Source organism: Loxodonta africana, chromosome 2 (assembly GCF_030014295.1).
Source record: "Loxodonta africana isolate mLoxAfr1 chromosome 2, mLoxAfr1.hap2, whole genome shotgun sequence".
NCBI lineage: Eukaryota > Metazoa > Chordata > Mammalia > Proboscidea > Elephantidae > Loxodonta > Loxodonta africana.
In genome coordinates, this window is record NC_087343.1 from 79,099,729 (window position 1) to 79,115,224 (window position 15,496).

Sequence of the window (15,496 nt, forward strand, 5' to 3'; positions counted from 1 at the left end):
CTAAAATAGACAGGCAAGTAGGGACTACACAGGCCCCTATATCTGGCAAACTAACTTCGGGAAGGGAGGAGACATGATGCAGTCATGCATATTCACTGATTGTACGATTATAAGTATGCATTAAGGCTCCAGTTATACATATTCGTTGAGGTCCTAATGACTAGGAACTCTGGACCTTGGAGCTCTGTCTTTGGGGATTCCTGGCTTGGTGAGAACATTTATAAACAGGAGAGGGTATGGAACATCCCTGTGAACAATGGAACCCTCACGCTGAGACCTTGCCTGATATGTCTCTGCACTTGTATCCTTTGTTTATAACAAGTGGGTTAACTGTAACTATAGGTAGGTAACAGTCTCTGTGAACTTTGTGAGCCAATCTAGAGAATTAATGAACCCACAGGGGCAATGAAATGGCACGGGCTGGCAGTACAGAGTCGATTTGTGTAATAGAGAAATGCTGCAGGGCAGTCGATGAAGGATAGAGTCCTTCTAGCTTGTGAACTAGTCCAGGAGACTAGAGAAAGAGACAGGGAAAAAGAAAGAGAAGCCAGCTGGTCTGAAGTACAGGGAGTTGTGCAGGCTCCCAACCATATGGCTGCTCCCCGCTGGCCTGGCCTCAGGTGACCAAGGGTGTTTTGACCCAACTCAGGAGAACCACAAATGAGGTCTGACCTAACTTTGGGTGGTTAGGACGTGAGAGAGGGTTTTTACCACCGAAGTGCCTAGCAACGAGGAATGGAAATGTGAGACAGTGAAGCCTAGATTCATTTCCAGGTGAGAAGTGAATTCATGCTGATCCTTTCCACGCAGTTACTGATAAAGGTGGGGTTTGTCCACCTTGCCCCTTTTATAGTGCAGCTTACTGTGTTGTCCTCACAACGACATTTAAAAATATTTGGCTTAATATAGTTATACTTAATAAATAATTGCTGTCATTACATGTATGAGAGAAACATATTTTTCTATCTTTACAATACTTGCCTTGATTTTATGATACCTGCCCAGTACTAAATGAACCTGAGTATACCTGAGGAATATGGACTGTAATTTATCGTGTTAGGCACAAGCATGACTTTATAATTGTCTTTATTTAGAGATTATGTATGGTTTAAGGAGATGTGTACAGGTACCCAGTTGACAAGCGGTAGACTGTGACAATGTTATGTGTCAACTTGACTAGGCCCTGATTCACAGTATTATGTAATTATCCTCCATTTTCTGATCTGATATAATTATCCTTCATTTTATAACATAATGTAATCACCTCCATGATGTGATTAGCTCATCAGTTGTAAGGGTAATTTCCTCAGGGATGTGGCCTGCATCCAATGAATATATGGACTTTCTGGCAAAGCTCACTTGCTTGCTGTGGATCCTATTTCCAGCTTGTCTTCATCTGACCCCTAGTTCTTGGAACTTGAGCCAGCAACCTGGCACCTGATCTGCCAACTTTGGGATTCACCAGCTCCACAGGCCTGTGCGCCAGCAGCCTGTCATCTGACCTGCTGATTCTGGGTTCCTCAGTCCTTGCAAGCATATGAGTCAGGAGAAGCCTCCAGCTGATGCCTGACCCACTCAAATAGTCAACTTTTATGCTGAGACAGGAAATAAACACAAATCAATTCCCCAAAGCACCTGTCTCTGAAATGCACATGCATTTACACACACATATTCAACACTCACTACAAATATACTCAGATGTACATGTACAAAACAAACTACGACTGTAACAGATGCCGTCACAACAAAGCCGCAAAAAACAAGACAGATTTCTAGAATTCATTCAACAGACCCATATTTTAAGTAATATCAAGAACCACAAAGTATCAGTTCTAGAAAAGGTTCTGGTAAGTCCTCTGGACTGCACTGTAATGGGACCTAGCCTTCTACTATTCAGGGTACCAAATATTTGAAAAGTGCCATTATCTCCTACAAAAGACCCAGCATATAACCTGAAACTTTCCACAACAACTTCATAAACTCTGACCTACTATTAATTCCACGTCTGGGAATTTATATGCATAATGAAATAACCGAGCCACTTATAAATGTAAAAGTTCAATATCCTATATTAAGGAAATAAATTATGGTATTTACATATAATAGAATGGTGTGCTATTTACCAATTATGTTTTAAAACGGTAATGGCATAGAAAATGCTTACAATATTACAATAATGAAGAAAAGCATTTAGTGGCAGCGTAAGAAAATAAAAACAAAAATATTATGTGTGCAGATACGTATTTTGTCATATTCAGTACATATATGAAAATGTTAATAGTCGATATATCTGGGTGGTGGTATTACAGACTTTTATTTTCTTATATGATTTTATGTGTTTTCCACATTACCTTCAACTAGCATATAATGCTGTTAACATCATTAAGATGATTTTTCAAAGAAATGAAATCCTTAGTAATTCTGAATTTTTTGGTCGAATCATTAGAAATTATAAAATTATCTTGAACAAATTAACATTTTCCTCCAAAGTCATCAATTAATAAACAGCACCAAGAAAACTAACACAGTAAAAATTAGTTGGCTGAATGAACTATAACATTTAAAAATCTAAACACAAGTGGAATCTATTTTTAAGAAACACATAAAAACCATCTCCTACAGCAAACACACAGTGTACCTACAGTTAGCTGCACTTCACTAGACTGACTGCCTCCAGCTCCTGCTTCGTATTCTGGAACAGGTGCAAGACCATATTCTCCCGACACAGGTCTTTTAGCTTCGTTTTGAGGAACTGCTGCATACAGAAGAATTTTAAAAGTTGCAAACCAATCAGTATTTGGTTTTAATTGTAACATTGTCTGTACTGATGTTCATAAGAGCCTTGGAAAAGAGCCTAGACAGAACGGTGTTGAAAATCTAGGGACAGGATGTTCTCTTCACCAATATCATAAAGTGAAATCCTGCAACTATAAAGAGTTATCTGTATTTAGTGATTTTAGGGAGAGATATGATTGGGAGCTACCTTCAATCCCTTGATGCCTAGTCTTGCTATTTTAATAATCTCTGTCTATTTCTTACCCACCAATTCCTACTACCCTTTGCCATCAAGTCGATTCCAACCCACAGTGACCCTATACAACAGAAGAGAACTGCTCCATAGAGTTTCCAAGGCTGTGAATCTTTACAGAAGGAGACTGCCACATCTTTCTCCCACAGAAGAGCTGGCGGGTTCGAACCACCCATTTTAACCACTGCACCACCAGGGCTCCTTCCAATTCCTATTAGGCTCCTACATTCAACTGGGCTATTCTAAGTCCCGTTATTATTAGTGATTCAAATGCTAATCCCAAATAAAAACTCCAACTTCTGACAAGGGGGTCTGTTACAGACAGAACACATCACACCACACCACTACTCTCTACCATAAGACACAACCACTATTAGCCTTTTTAAGTCAAATTTGTGTTGAAACTGAAGCATTCTTACCTGAAATTTTAAGTGTTTCTCTTTGTAACGCTCTGGTAATCGGTATTCTCTGGTACCAGTGTCCAACACCTTCAACTTCCCAAAGGAGTTCATGATCTCCTGGATACTTTTCAAAGTATTGCTTGCAAGCTGAAAAACACAGGTCTAGCATAACCCTGATATCAAAATAACACCAAGGCAACTCAAGAGAAGAAAATCATACAGCAGTTTCATTTATGCATAAAAATCCTAAAAAAAGACTATTTTATTAATGTAGCTTTATAATGATTCTTCAAATCTACTAGGACAAGTTCCCTATCCCTCCCCTGCCTTTTTTTTCCCTCTTTAACCATTAAGAAGAAATTACTAAATGTTACTGAAAGACATAAAAGAAGAATAAAAGGATTGTCAGACTCAACTGATAGCATGAAACCAGTAATTCTCACCAAATGAATCTCTAAATTCTATGCAATTTCAAACAAAATCTCAACAGGGTTTGTTTTTCAGTGGAACTTGCCACAACTTGATCCCAAATTCAAAATGAAAGACCAAAGGGTCAAGAAAGACTATTCAGGATAATTTTGGAGGTGAAAAATAAGGATACCAAGTATCAAGAGTCATTATCAAGCCAAAGTAATTAAAACAATCTGGTATTCACATGAGGATATGTTAAAAACAAGCAAAAAAATTAAATATCAGGGAAAAAAAGACAAGGAAAGAACCACACATACACTAAAACTTGGCAAACGACAGAGAAGGCGTTACATTTCAGCAGAAAACAGATACAGTATTCAATAATGGTGCTGGAATAGAAATCCATACAGAAAACATTAAGTCAGATCTTGATCTCACATTCATAGAAATAAATTCTAGACCTAATGTAAAAAACAAAATATTAAAAAAAATAGGAGAATATCCCTAGAACATTAAGATAATGAAGAATTTCTTACGAAAGATACAACAATCACACTTCATAATGAAAAATTATGATGAGTCTGTTTAAATTTAAAACCTACATTATCCAGTCTGTGCAAGAGAACTTTCTGTGATAACAGAACTGTTCTATATCAGCACTGTCCAAACACAGTAGCTGCTAGCCACATGTGGCTACTGAGGAACTTAATTTATAATTTTACACAACTTAAACTATATCCTATTTAAATTGGTGGCTACTGTATTGGACTGCATGGTTCTATATTAAAAAAAAGAAATCATAAAAACACAGATTGGGAAATATTTAGAATAAAACAAAGTATCAGTATCCAGAACACAGAAAACCAAAAAAGAAAAAAGTCCACTGCTGCCGAGTTGATTCCAACTCATAGCAACCTTATAGGACAGAGTAGAACTGTGCCATAGGGTTTCCAAGGAGTGGCTGGTGGATTTGAACTGCTGACCTTTTGATTAGCAGCAGAGCTCTTAAACATTGTGCCAAAGGGCACCAGAACATATAAAGAACTGCAAAAACTTAATTAGAAAAAGACAAAATAATCCCAACGAAAAATGGACAGACTAGGAACAGGAAATTTAAATATAATAAAATTTGAGTGGTCGATAAACAAAGATAAAGATGATAAATGTCTCTAGCCGCTAAGGAAATATAAAATAAAAAGATACCATTTTTACATCCATCAGATAATAATGAGCATCAAGAAGAATTTAGGGAAATGGAAATCCCACACTCTGTTGGTGGGAGAACATTTTTGTAACAGTAAAGTTGAAAAGATATATTTTATGATCCAGCTCCATTTTAGGCACATACTTCTAAGTATACGCTTATGCACCAGAAGACATTTATAATGTTCCTTAAAATACTGTTTTTAAACCAGGGGTGGGAGGACAATAAAAGTGTCCATCAATGGGGGGGGGGGCTATATAAATAAATTAGTTATACAATGAAATACTGTTCAAGAGTTAAAACACCAAATTGTCTGAAATAGAACTCTTAAAATTTCTATTCTTAATTCTTTCAGTCATTATTTTTACATTCAAAAAAGTCATAAAATTATACAAATGATTTAAATAAAACACTGTCAGGGACTCTCTAAACTGAAGCAAAAAATAAAGAATTCAAGCACACCAAGACTTCATAGAAAGAAAGAAATTGGATGATGCGCATCTGAAATTCATTTGGTATTCAGTTTCTTTACCATTAGAATACTAGAAGAAAGTAAGGATTAAGAGATTCTGCCTGCAATGAATCTCTCTGCATTCCTCCCCAAATTTGGTAAACCATTATTTTACTTTGAGAGTAGAGAGGATTATCCAAGGGCATACAACGCTCATCCCACTCTCAGGTATGGGTCTAGAATGAAACTACGATTCAAGATGGGCATGTAACACTTGTTTCCGGTTTTCTGGATAACCTTTGATGTTAAAAGAATGGGGAAGACTAGGATATACAAATGGCCGGCAAGCATGTGAAAAGATGCTCAACATCAATAGTCATCAGGGAAATGCAAAATCAAAACCACTGCACACTCACTAGGATGGCTACTGAGTAGGAAGAGGGTGAAGAAAAATGGAAAACAGTTAAGTGTTGGCAAGGATGTGAGCAAATTGGACCCCTTATCCATAGCTGGTGGGATTCCTTGCAGCCACTGTGTAAAACAGTTCGACAGTTTCTCAAAGAGTTAAACATAGAATTACCATATAAGCCAGCAATTCCACTCCTAGGTATAAACTCAAAAGAACTGAAAGCAGGAACACAAGCACAAACTTATATACCAATGCTCACTGTACTTTTCACAATAGTCAAAAGGTGTAAACAATTTTGAAGTTCATCAAAAGATGAATGAATAAACAAAATGTGGTATAGCCACACAATTAAATTTTACCCAGTCATAAACAGAAATGAAGTTGTGATAAATGCTATAACATGGATCAATCTCGAAAACATTACACTAAGTGAAATAAGTCAGATATAAAATGACAAATATTGTATGATCCCACTTCTGTGAAATACCTAGAAGAGGCAAATGTACAGAAACCAAAGTTTATTAGTAGTTATTAGTTGGGTATTAGGGGCAGGAGGGAGGGGGAAAGAAGGGGTTAGTGCTTTAAAGGGAACCGAGTTTTTACTGTTAAGGGTAATAAAAAAAACTGAAAATGAACAGTGGTGATGGCTGTATAATATGGTGAACACAACGTCACTGAATTGTGCATGTAAAATATGTTGAAATAGCAAATGTTTTCTTATATATAGTTTTACCACAATTAAAAAAAAAGAGGGAGAGGACTTAGAACAAAAATATCCTTTCAAAAGAAACAAACATCTGGTAGCAGAATGAAATCAATGGCATATTATATAAGTTTCCAAAGAAATTATTTTCCTTGAAGAAATCTGATTTCATTAAGAAGCTGTATGAGTTTTACACAATTGAAAAATAAATCCACTACTGGTTTTTAAAATATTGCCAACATTCTACATCCATACAATTGAATACTAAACAGCATTAAGAAATGAATAGAGCTACATGTAGCTACCTGGATGAATACCACAAACATAACGCTGAATGAAGAAAGAAAACTGCAGAAGAATTCATAATTAAAAACTACTCATATAGCTTTTAAACATGCAAAATAATACGATACATTGTTTGAAGACATATACATATGTATCAAAAGTATAAGAAAAGATAAATGCCAAATTTAGCATAGTGCTTGTATCAGGGAAGAAAAGAATCTAATTAGGAGGAGTACACAGAAGCTCCCACTATGTTGGCAAGGATCCATTTCTCAAGCTGGATGGTACATGAGTATGTTACCTTATACTTTATACCACAGAGCTACCATAAAGCCCCCACTGCAAAAAAAAATTTTTTAAATGGGCAAAGGATCTGAAAAGGCATTTCTTCAAAAAAGATATACAAATGGCCAACGAACACATGAAAAGATGCTCAACATTATTAGCCATTAAAAAAAAAAAACCATTAGGGAAACACAAATCAAAACTATAATGTGATACTACCTCACTAGGATGGCTGTAATAAAAAAGAAAGATAATAATAAGTTTCAGTGAGTGGGTGGAAATATAAAATGTTGACAGAAATGTAAAATGGTGCAGCACTTTGAAAAACAGTCTGGCAGTTCCTCCAAAGGTTAAACATAGAGTTACCCTATAACTGTAACAACTTCACTCCTAGCTATGTACCCAAGAGAAATGAAAACATATGTCCAGGTGAAAACTTGGACATAAATGTTCATATAGCAGCATTACCTGTAAAAGCCAAAAAGTAGAATCAACCCCAAAATTCATTATTGTATGATATATCCATACAATGGAATATTATGCCGTCATAAAAACATATAAAATACTAATTCTACAACATGGATGAAACTTGAAAACACTATGCTAAGAAAAAGAAGCCAGAGAGAAAAGGCCACATATTACAGGATTCCATTTATCCACAATGTCCAGAATAGGCAAATGTACAGCTATAGGAAGCAGACGAGTGGTTGCTAGGGGATAGGGGAATAGGGAGTGAATGCTAATGAACACAGGGATTTTGGGGAAGGGTGATGAAAATGTTCTGGAATTAGACAGTGCTGATGGTTGCACAACTGTGGATATACTAAAAACATACAGTGAAATTATGCACTTTAAAAGGGTGAATTTTACGTTTGTGAATTATATGTCAATTTAAAAAAACACCATATACCTAAAAAGCCATCTATCTGAAATAAGGGCACACTTGTGAAATTAAGCCTTAGAGCGCCAAGAAATCCAAACTGATTTGATATCAATGTACGTACATTTATAATATTTTAGAGAAATAAGTCATAAGTGACACTGAGACAAGAGTTTAACATTTTTTAACACAGTCCATTTACCTGTGTACATGAGAGAGGACAGTGGGTACCGCAAGCCAAGTGCCTCTTCCGTAAAGGAATCAACAAAGTCCTCCAGCATGTGAAGCCCAAAATCTTTGCCTCGGTGTTTCTTTCTCACAAACATTGTATCAAGAACTGGCAGTTGGTAGCTTTGGGTAAGAAATGAGGCACATATACTTCCTGCAGTCATAAGAACAGAAATCAAATAGTTCTTTACATTAAAAGGCCACATATATATTTGGTGAACACGAGTTAACAGTCATTTTAAAAATGTTTAGCTTTTTTCCTACCTCAAGAAAAATGCTAAAGAAATTTATAAGCCCTATAATACAAAATGATTTATAAACTTTAAGACCTCTAGCTGCTATTACACATCATGATGTATGCTTGTGATAATGAGAAGAGCTACATATATATTTTATGTCTGCCAACAGTATCATCTGATATAGGGCAGAGCAATCACCAGCGTTTTGTGGAATATCTCAAATATATACCACTGTCTGTGCACCTGCACAACTTTCAAACTCATCAACTATCAAATTTTCAAATTCAAAGAATACCTGATGACTATGGTTTATAATATATCAAGTATCTAATTCCAACACTGGTATCCAAACATTCACCGTTTCCCTTCACTTTTCCCCTGATGAGTATCATTTTTTATCTACTTAATGATGGCAAAGAAGTAAATCAGTTCTCCAGATCTGTAAGGACTATCACTAATTAGAAACATTTCTGTCTTAGAAATGGCTACACCAGTAACTTTTTGCTGTAGATACACTCCTAAATTGATCTTGTATGTTCAAGGTCAGAGATAGATAAGAGAAATAGATACGAAGTAGTGCCTAAGTGAAGACCAAAGAAGAATTGATGCCTTTGATTTACAGCGTTGGCCAAGAATACTGAATATACCATGGACTGCCAGAAGAATGAACAGATCTGTCTTGGAAAAAGTATAGTTACAACACCTTTTAGAAGCAAGGATGGTGAGACTTCATCTTTTACGTGCTTTGGACATGTTATCAGAAGGGGCCAGTCCCTGGAGAAGGACATCATGTTTGGTAAAGTAGAGTGCCAGTGAAAAAGAGGAAGACTCTGAACAAGATGGATCCACACAGTGGCTCCAACATGGGCTCAAACAAAAGTAGATGGTGCAGGGCCAGGTAGCTATTCTCGTTCTGTTGTACATACGGTCGCTATGATTTGGAACTGACTCAACAGCACCTAACAACAACACATGTCTAAATGTCTTTCTGACCATGCAAACAGATATGCTAACTCCTTTAATATGTCTTAAGATAGTCTACAAAATTGAGGGCATCATGGTAGGGTTTCTCACTTTTTATTAACTTTACTATTAATTCATGGTTATCAGTCAATATTCCACCCCTTCTACTGCCTCAAATAAAACAACCTATTATTCTCAAATTATTCGTATGACTTTAGTTAATTCTAACAATGTACTTCAAAGGAGAAACAAAATTTCAGGTAACAAACGTCTTGCAAATTGACTTTTAAAATCATACCATCTGATGAGCAGATAAATATAACGAGACTTTTTTTTTTTAAGTTCAACCAAATACTTTGAAGTATTTATTATTAAATAGGAGGTTTCAATAATTTTTTCTAACAAGACTCCAAGGCTACCAACTAATTTAGAATAAGTAATGCACATAGCTACACACTTAGATCTTAATTAAACACTGAACCTAAATCCCTGCTGACATGCAGATAGGATATTTCTAAGGGCCTAAATTTCTTTTATGAGTCTAACAAGAAGTCTCACTGAAAAACTAGTGTAACTATTATCAGTTTTTATGCCTTGAAATCAGGATTTTTCTCATAGTAACTGTTAGTGGTGATTATAAAATTAAAAGATACATTACTTTATAAGTAGTAGTGGTTCAAAGTACAAAACAAAAATGAGTGAGATGAGAAAGCACTAACTAGTTTTGGTTCTCAATAAGAAGTTTACAGACCTATGGTTGTTTATTATTGTTCATGCTTCAGGTTCCGTACAAAAGAATACCAGTTACAGGTAGGAAATTTCACCCAAATTGCATTTTTTCTGTTTTCAGGAAAAGTCCTTCCAGTAGACAAAAAAAGTAAATTCCAGAATCTAAAAGCAGTGCTAAAACGGTCAATTTATGGAACTTGTACGGAACTAGTAGTCTTCACAAAGCTTAAAGTTCTATTTACTTGCGCACGTGTTCACTTCAAAGTCGTGCTGATTCTCTTCCTCTGCCTACACCTTAAATACTTCTACTCCCCGGGGTTCTACCCTTATACAAACCAATCAAATAAAGGGCAGAAAAATTTCCCATATTATCAGAGTCTTCAGGCACATCAACAGCTGCAGAAAGTAGCAAAATTACCCAGAAAAACTCAAAACACAACCTGCAGCCTTAGCTGAAATTTTCATTAAATTAAGGCATTGCCATGTGATATTTATACTCCCCCTATGTCTTAGAAGGAGTCCTGATAGCACGGTGGTTAAGAGCTTGGCTGCTAACCAAAAGGGCAGCAGCTCGAATCCACCAGCTACTCCTTGGAAACACTAATAGGCAGTTCTACTCTGTCCTATGGGGTCACTAGGGGTTGGAATCAACTCAATGGCAACAGGTTTAAGTCTTAGGAGCCCTGGTGGCGAGTGGTTACATGCTTGACTGCTAACTGAAAGGTCGGTGGTTTGAACCCACTGGCTGCTACACCGTAGAAAGATGTGGCAGTCTGCTTCCATAAAGCTGTCAGCCTTGGAAATCCTATGGGGCAATTCTGCTCTGTTCTGTAGGATTGCTACGAGTCCGAATCGACTCAATAGCTACAGGTTTCTTTCCATTGGGTTTTCAGTTCCATCGTCGGCCTTCTTCTCTTTCTCTATATTCTCTCTGGAATATCTCACCCACTCCCAAGGCTTCTAACATTTTTCCAAATGCTGATGACCACAAATGCCTATTTCTAATCTCTGTGATGAATAAGACTTGATCCAAGATCAAGAATCCAAGACTTAGGAGCCAGCTGAACAGACATGGAAAATCCAGGGTGGAAAGGAGGAGCATGCTGTCACATTATACAGGGAGCAATTAGGGTCACATAACAATGTGTATAAATTTTTTTTATGAGAAACTAACTTGAACCATAAACTTTCGCTTAAAACAACAAAAACTTTTGCTTAAAGAACAGTAAAAAAAAAAAAAATTAAAAAAAAGAATGGAAGAGCTGATATTAATAAAAACCACACAATCACCTCAATAAAAAGGGCAGAAAAGAGTATCTGACAAAACCCAACACTGTTTTACGATAAAAACACTCAACTTCCTCAATCTGATAAAGGTAAGATAAAGGTAGCTATGAAAAACTCATAGCTAACATCATACTTAAAGGTGAAAAACTGAATGTTTATCCCCAAGATGAGGAATACAGTAAGGATATCTGTTCTTAGCACTTCTATTCAGCACTGTACTGGAGGTTCTAGCCAGGGCAATTAGGCAAGAAAAGACAAGGCATCCATACTCGAAAGAAGTAAAATTATCCCTATTTTCAGATGACATGATCTTGTATGGAGAAAATATTAAGGAATTCACTAAAAATCTATTAAAAATAGTAAACAAGTTCAGCAAGGTTGTAGGATATAAGATCTGCACACAAAAATCAGTGGTATTTCTATACAGTAGTAAAGAGCAATCCAAAAATGGAATTGGGAAAATAATTCCATCTACAATAGCATCAAAAAGAATAAAACACTTAGGAATAAATTTAACAAAAGAAGTAGGGGTCTTGAAAGCTTGTGAGCAGCCACCTAAAATACAACTATTGGTCTTTTCCCATTTGGAGGAAAGGAGAGTGAAGAAAACCAAAGACTCAAGGGAATAACTGGCTCAAAGGGCTAATGGGCCACATGAACCATAGCCTACACGACCCCGAGACCAGAAAAACTAGATGGTGCCCAGCTACCACTCCCAACCACTCTGACTGGGATCACAACAGAAAGGCCTGGGGAGAGCAGGAGAAAAACGTAGAACGAAAAATCAAACTCACAAAAACGTCTGACAGAGACTGGAGGAACCTCTGAGACTGTGGCCCTAAAACGCCCTTCTAACCTGGAACTGAAGCCATTTCCAATTTGACTCATAGCAACTCTATAGGACAGAGCAGAACTGCCCCATCGAGTTTCCATGGAGTGGCTGGTAGATTTGAACTGCCGACTTTAGTTACCAGCCAAGCTCCTAACCACTTCACCAAAAAGGCTTGAAATAGGCTCATAAAATAAACAATAACCCCTGAGAGGAACATGTTCAATTAAATAAGATCAAAAAGACAACATCTGCCCAAGAGCAAAGTGAGAAGGCAGAAAGGGGTAGAAAATCCAGACAAAAGGAAATGGGGAACCCAGGTTGGAAATGAGCAGAGTGTGGATACACTGTGGGGAATGCAACCAATCTCATGGAACACTTTACGTACATATTTACTGAATGGGAAACTAACTTGCTCTGTAAACTTTCACCTAAAGCACAATAAAGATTAAAAAAGTAAAAATCGTACATGCTAAAAACTATGAAATAATGTTAAAAGAAATTAAAGAATACCTAAATAAAGGAAAGGTAGCCCATGCTCATCAATCAGAAGCCTTAATATTGTTAAGATCACAATACTACCTGTTATGGATTGAATTGTGTCCCCCAAAAATACGTGTCAACTTGGTTAGCCACGATTCCTATTATTGTGTGGTTTCCACCCTTTTGTCATCTGATGTGATTTTCCTATGTGTCGTAAATTCTACCTCTACAATGTTAATGAGACAGGATTAGAGGCAGTTATGGTAATGAGGCAGGACTCAACCTACAAGATTAGATTGTGTCTTGAGTCAATCTCTTTGGAGATATAAAAGAGAGAAGCAAGCAGAGAGATGAGGGAACTTCCTACCACCAAGAATGAAGAAGGAGGGGCATGTATCCATTGAGCTGAGAAGCTCTGAAACCAAAGGAAGATTGATGACAAGGACCTTTCCCCAGAGCTGCCAGAGAGAGAAAGCCTTTCCCTGAAGCTAGCACCCTGAATGCAGACTTCTGGCCTCCTATACTGTGAGAAAATAAACTTCTCTTTGTTAAAGCCATTCACTTGTGGTATTTGTTATAGCAGTACCAGATAACTAAGACACTACCCAAATTGATCTACAAATTCAATGCAATCCCTATAAAAATTCCAGTTGGGCTTTTTGCAAAAAATGACAAGCTGATATTAAAATTCATATGAAAATACAAGGGACCCAGATCAGTCAAAATAATCTCAAAAAATAGCAAAGCTAAAATGTTTTGATTCAAGATTCTACAGAAGAATCCTGACCAGAAGGGGGAAAATATGGAACAAATTTCCAGATTCTCATGGAACCCACACTTTCTCGAGCCAATGAGGCTCAATGAACCCCTGAAACAACTGCCCTGAGATACTCTTTAAACCTTAATCCTTAGATCAAAAATATTCCCTGAAGTCTTCTTCAAACCAAACAATAGTTTAGTCAAGAATGTCTGCCATGAGCACTGCGCTCTTTTAGAGAACTATCTACATGGGATCGAACTGACAACAGCAGATCTAAAGGTTAGATAGGAAGCTTAGAGAGCAGTAAGCTTATGTTGATACAGGAGGAACAGTTTGGAAAAGGAGGATGAGTATGGTCGCAAAACTTGAAGAATATAATCAATGTCACTGAATTGTACATGTACAAATGGCTGAAACAATGTATGTTCTATTGTGTATATTTTCAACAAAAAAAATTATTAAAAAAAAAAAAGAACAACAACAAAGTTGGAAGTCTCCCACGTCTTAATTTCAAGACTTTACTACAAAGCTACAGTAATCAAGACAGTGTAGTACCGGCATGAGGAAAGACAAACAGATCGATGGAAAGCAACTGGGAGTCCAGAAACATGCCCTCATATTTATGGTCAGTTGATTTTTGAGAGGGGTGACAATTTAATGAGGGAAAGAATGATCTTTTTAATGAATGTTGCTGGGACAACTGAATAACCACATGTGAAAAAAATGATTCTGGACCCCCTTCCTTACTCCTTAAACCAAAATTAACTTCAAATGGCCCCCACGCATCTGTCAGTTTGTCCTACGGAGGGGGCTTCCATGTTGCTGTGAAGCTGGAAGCTATGCCACCTGTATTCAAATACTAGTAGGGTCATCCATGGCAGACAGGTTTCAGCTGAGCTTCCAGACTAAGACACAATAGGAAGAAGGACCCGTCTACTTCTGAAAAGAATTAGCCAGTGAAAACCCTATGAATAGCGGTGGAACACTGTCTGATATAGTGCTGGAAGATGAGACCCTGCAGACTGGAAGGCACTCAAAAGACAACTGGGGAAGAGCTGCCTCCTCAGAGTCGAGTCAACCTTAATGACGTGGACAGGGTTAAACTTTCTGGACCTTCGCTTGCTGATGTGAGACGACTCAAAATAAGAAGAAACAGCTGAGGGCGGAGCCAAGATGGCGGACTAGGCAGACGTTACCTCGGATCCCTCTTACAACAAAGACACGGAAAAACAAGTGAATCGATCACATACATAACAATCTACGAACCCTGAACAACAAACACAGATTTAGAGACGGAGAACGAACTAATACGGGGAAGCAGCGATAGTTTCCAGAGCCTGGAGCCAGAGTACCAGTCAGGTACGGCACAAGCACAGAGACCTGCTCCACCCCCCTGAACTAACCCCGGGAGAGGGACCAGCCAGTTCCACGGGCGGCGTGGGACGCAGCCGGTAGGAGAAGTCCCCGGGAGGCAGTGACTGATCTTGGAGCAGAAAGAGCAGCATCCGAGCCGGAGAACCGTCCCGCAGGGATTTGGACTGCACGCAGCGGATTTTCTGGAAAAACTAGTTTCCCAGTGATGGCTCGGAGACAACAATCCATATCAAACCACTTAAAGAAGCAGACCGTGACAGCTTCTCCAACCCCCCAAACAAAAGAATCAAAATCTTTCCCAAATGAAGATACAATTTTGGAATTATCAGATACAGAATATAAAAAACTAATTTACAGAATGCTTAATGATATCACAAATGAAATTAGGATATCTGCAGAAAAAGCCAAGGAACACACTGATAAAACTGTTGAAGAACTCAAAAAGATTATTCAAGAACATACTGGAAAAATTAATAAGTTGCAAGAATCCATAGAGAGACAACATGTAGAAATCCAAAAGATTAACAATAAAATAACAGAATTAGAC

The 15,496-nt window shown here is 37.4% G+C and overlaps 1 protein-coding gene across 2 annotated transcripts in view; it reads right to left on the bottom strand.

The window, feature by feature from the left end:
* The window catches only part of FAM169A (family with sequence similarity 169 member A), a 72,889-nt gene that overhangs the window by 22,609 nt on the left and 34,784 nt on the right, over positions 1 to 15,496 (bottom strand). For both annotated transcript variants that reach the window (XM_003407957.3, XM_023545549.2), the window contains 3 exons: positions 8,260 to 8,439; positions 3,448 to 3,576; positions 2,643 to 2,755 (listed from right to left, as the gene is read on the bottom strand). In XM_003407957.3, the coding sequence (XP_003408005.2) occupies positions 2,643 to 2,755; positions 3,448 to 3,576; positions 8,260 to 8,439 (422 nt within the window). The remainder of the gene's footprint in view (positions 1 to 2,642; positions 2,756 to 3,447; positions 3,577 to 8,259; positions 8,440 to 15,496) is intronic.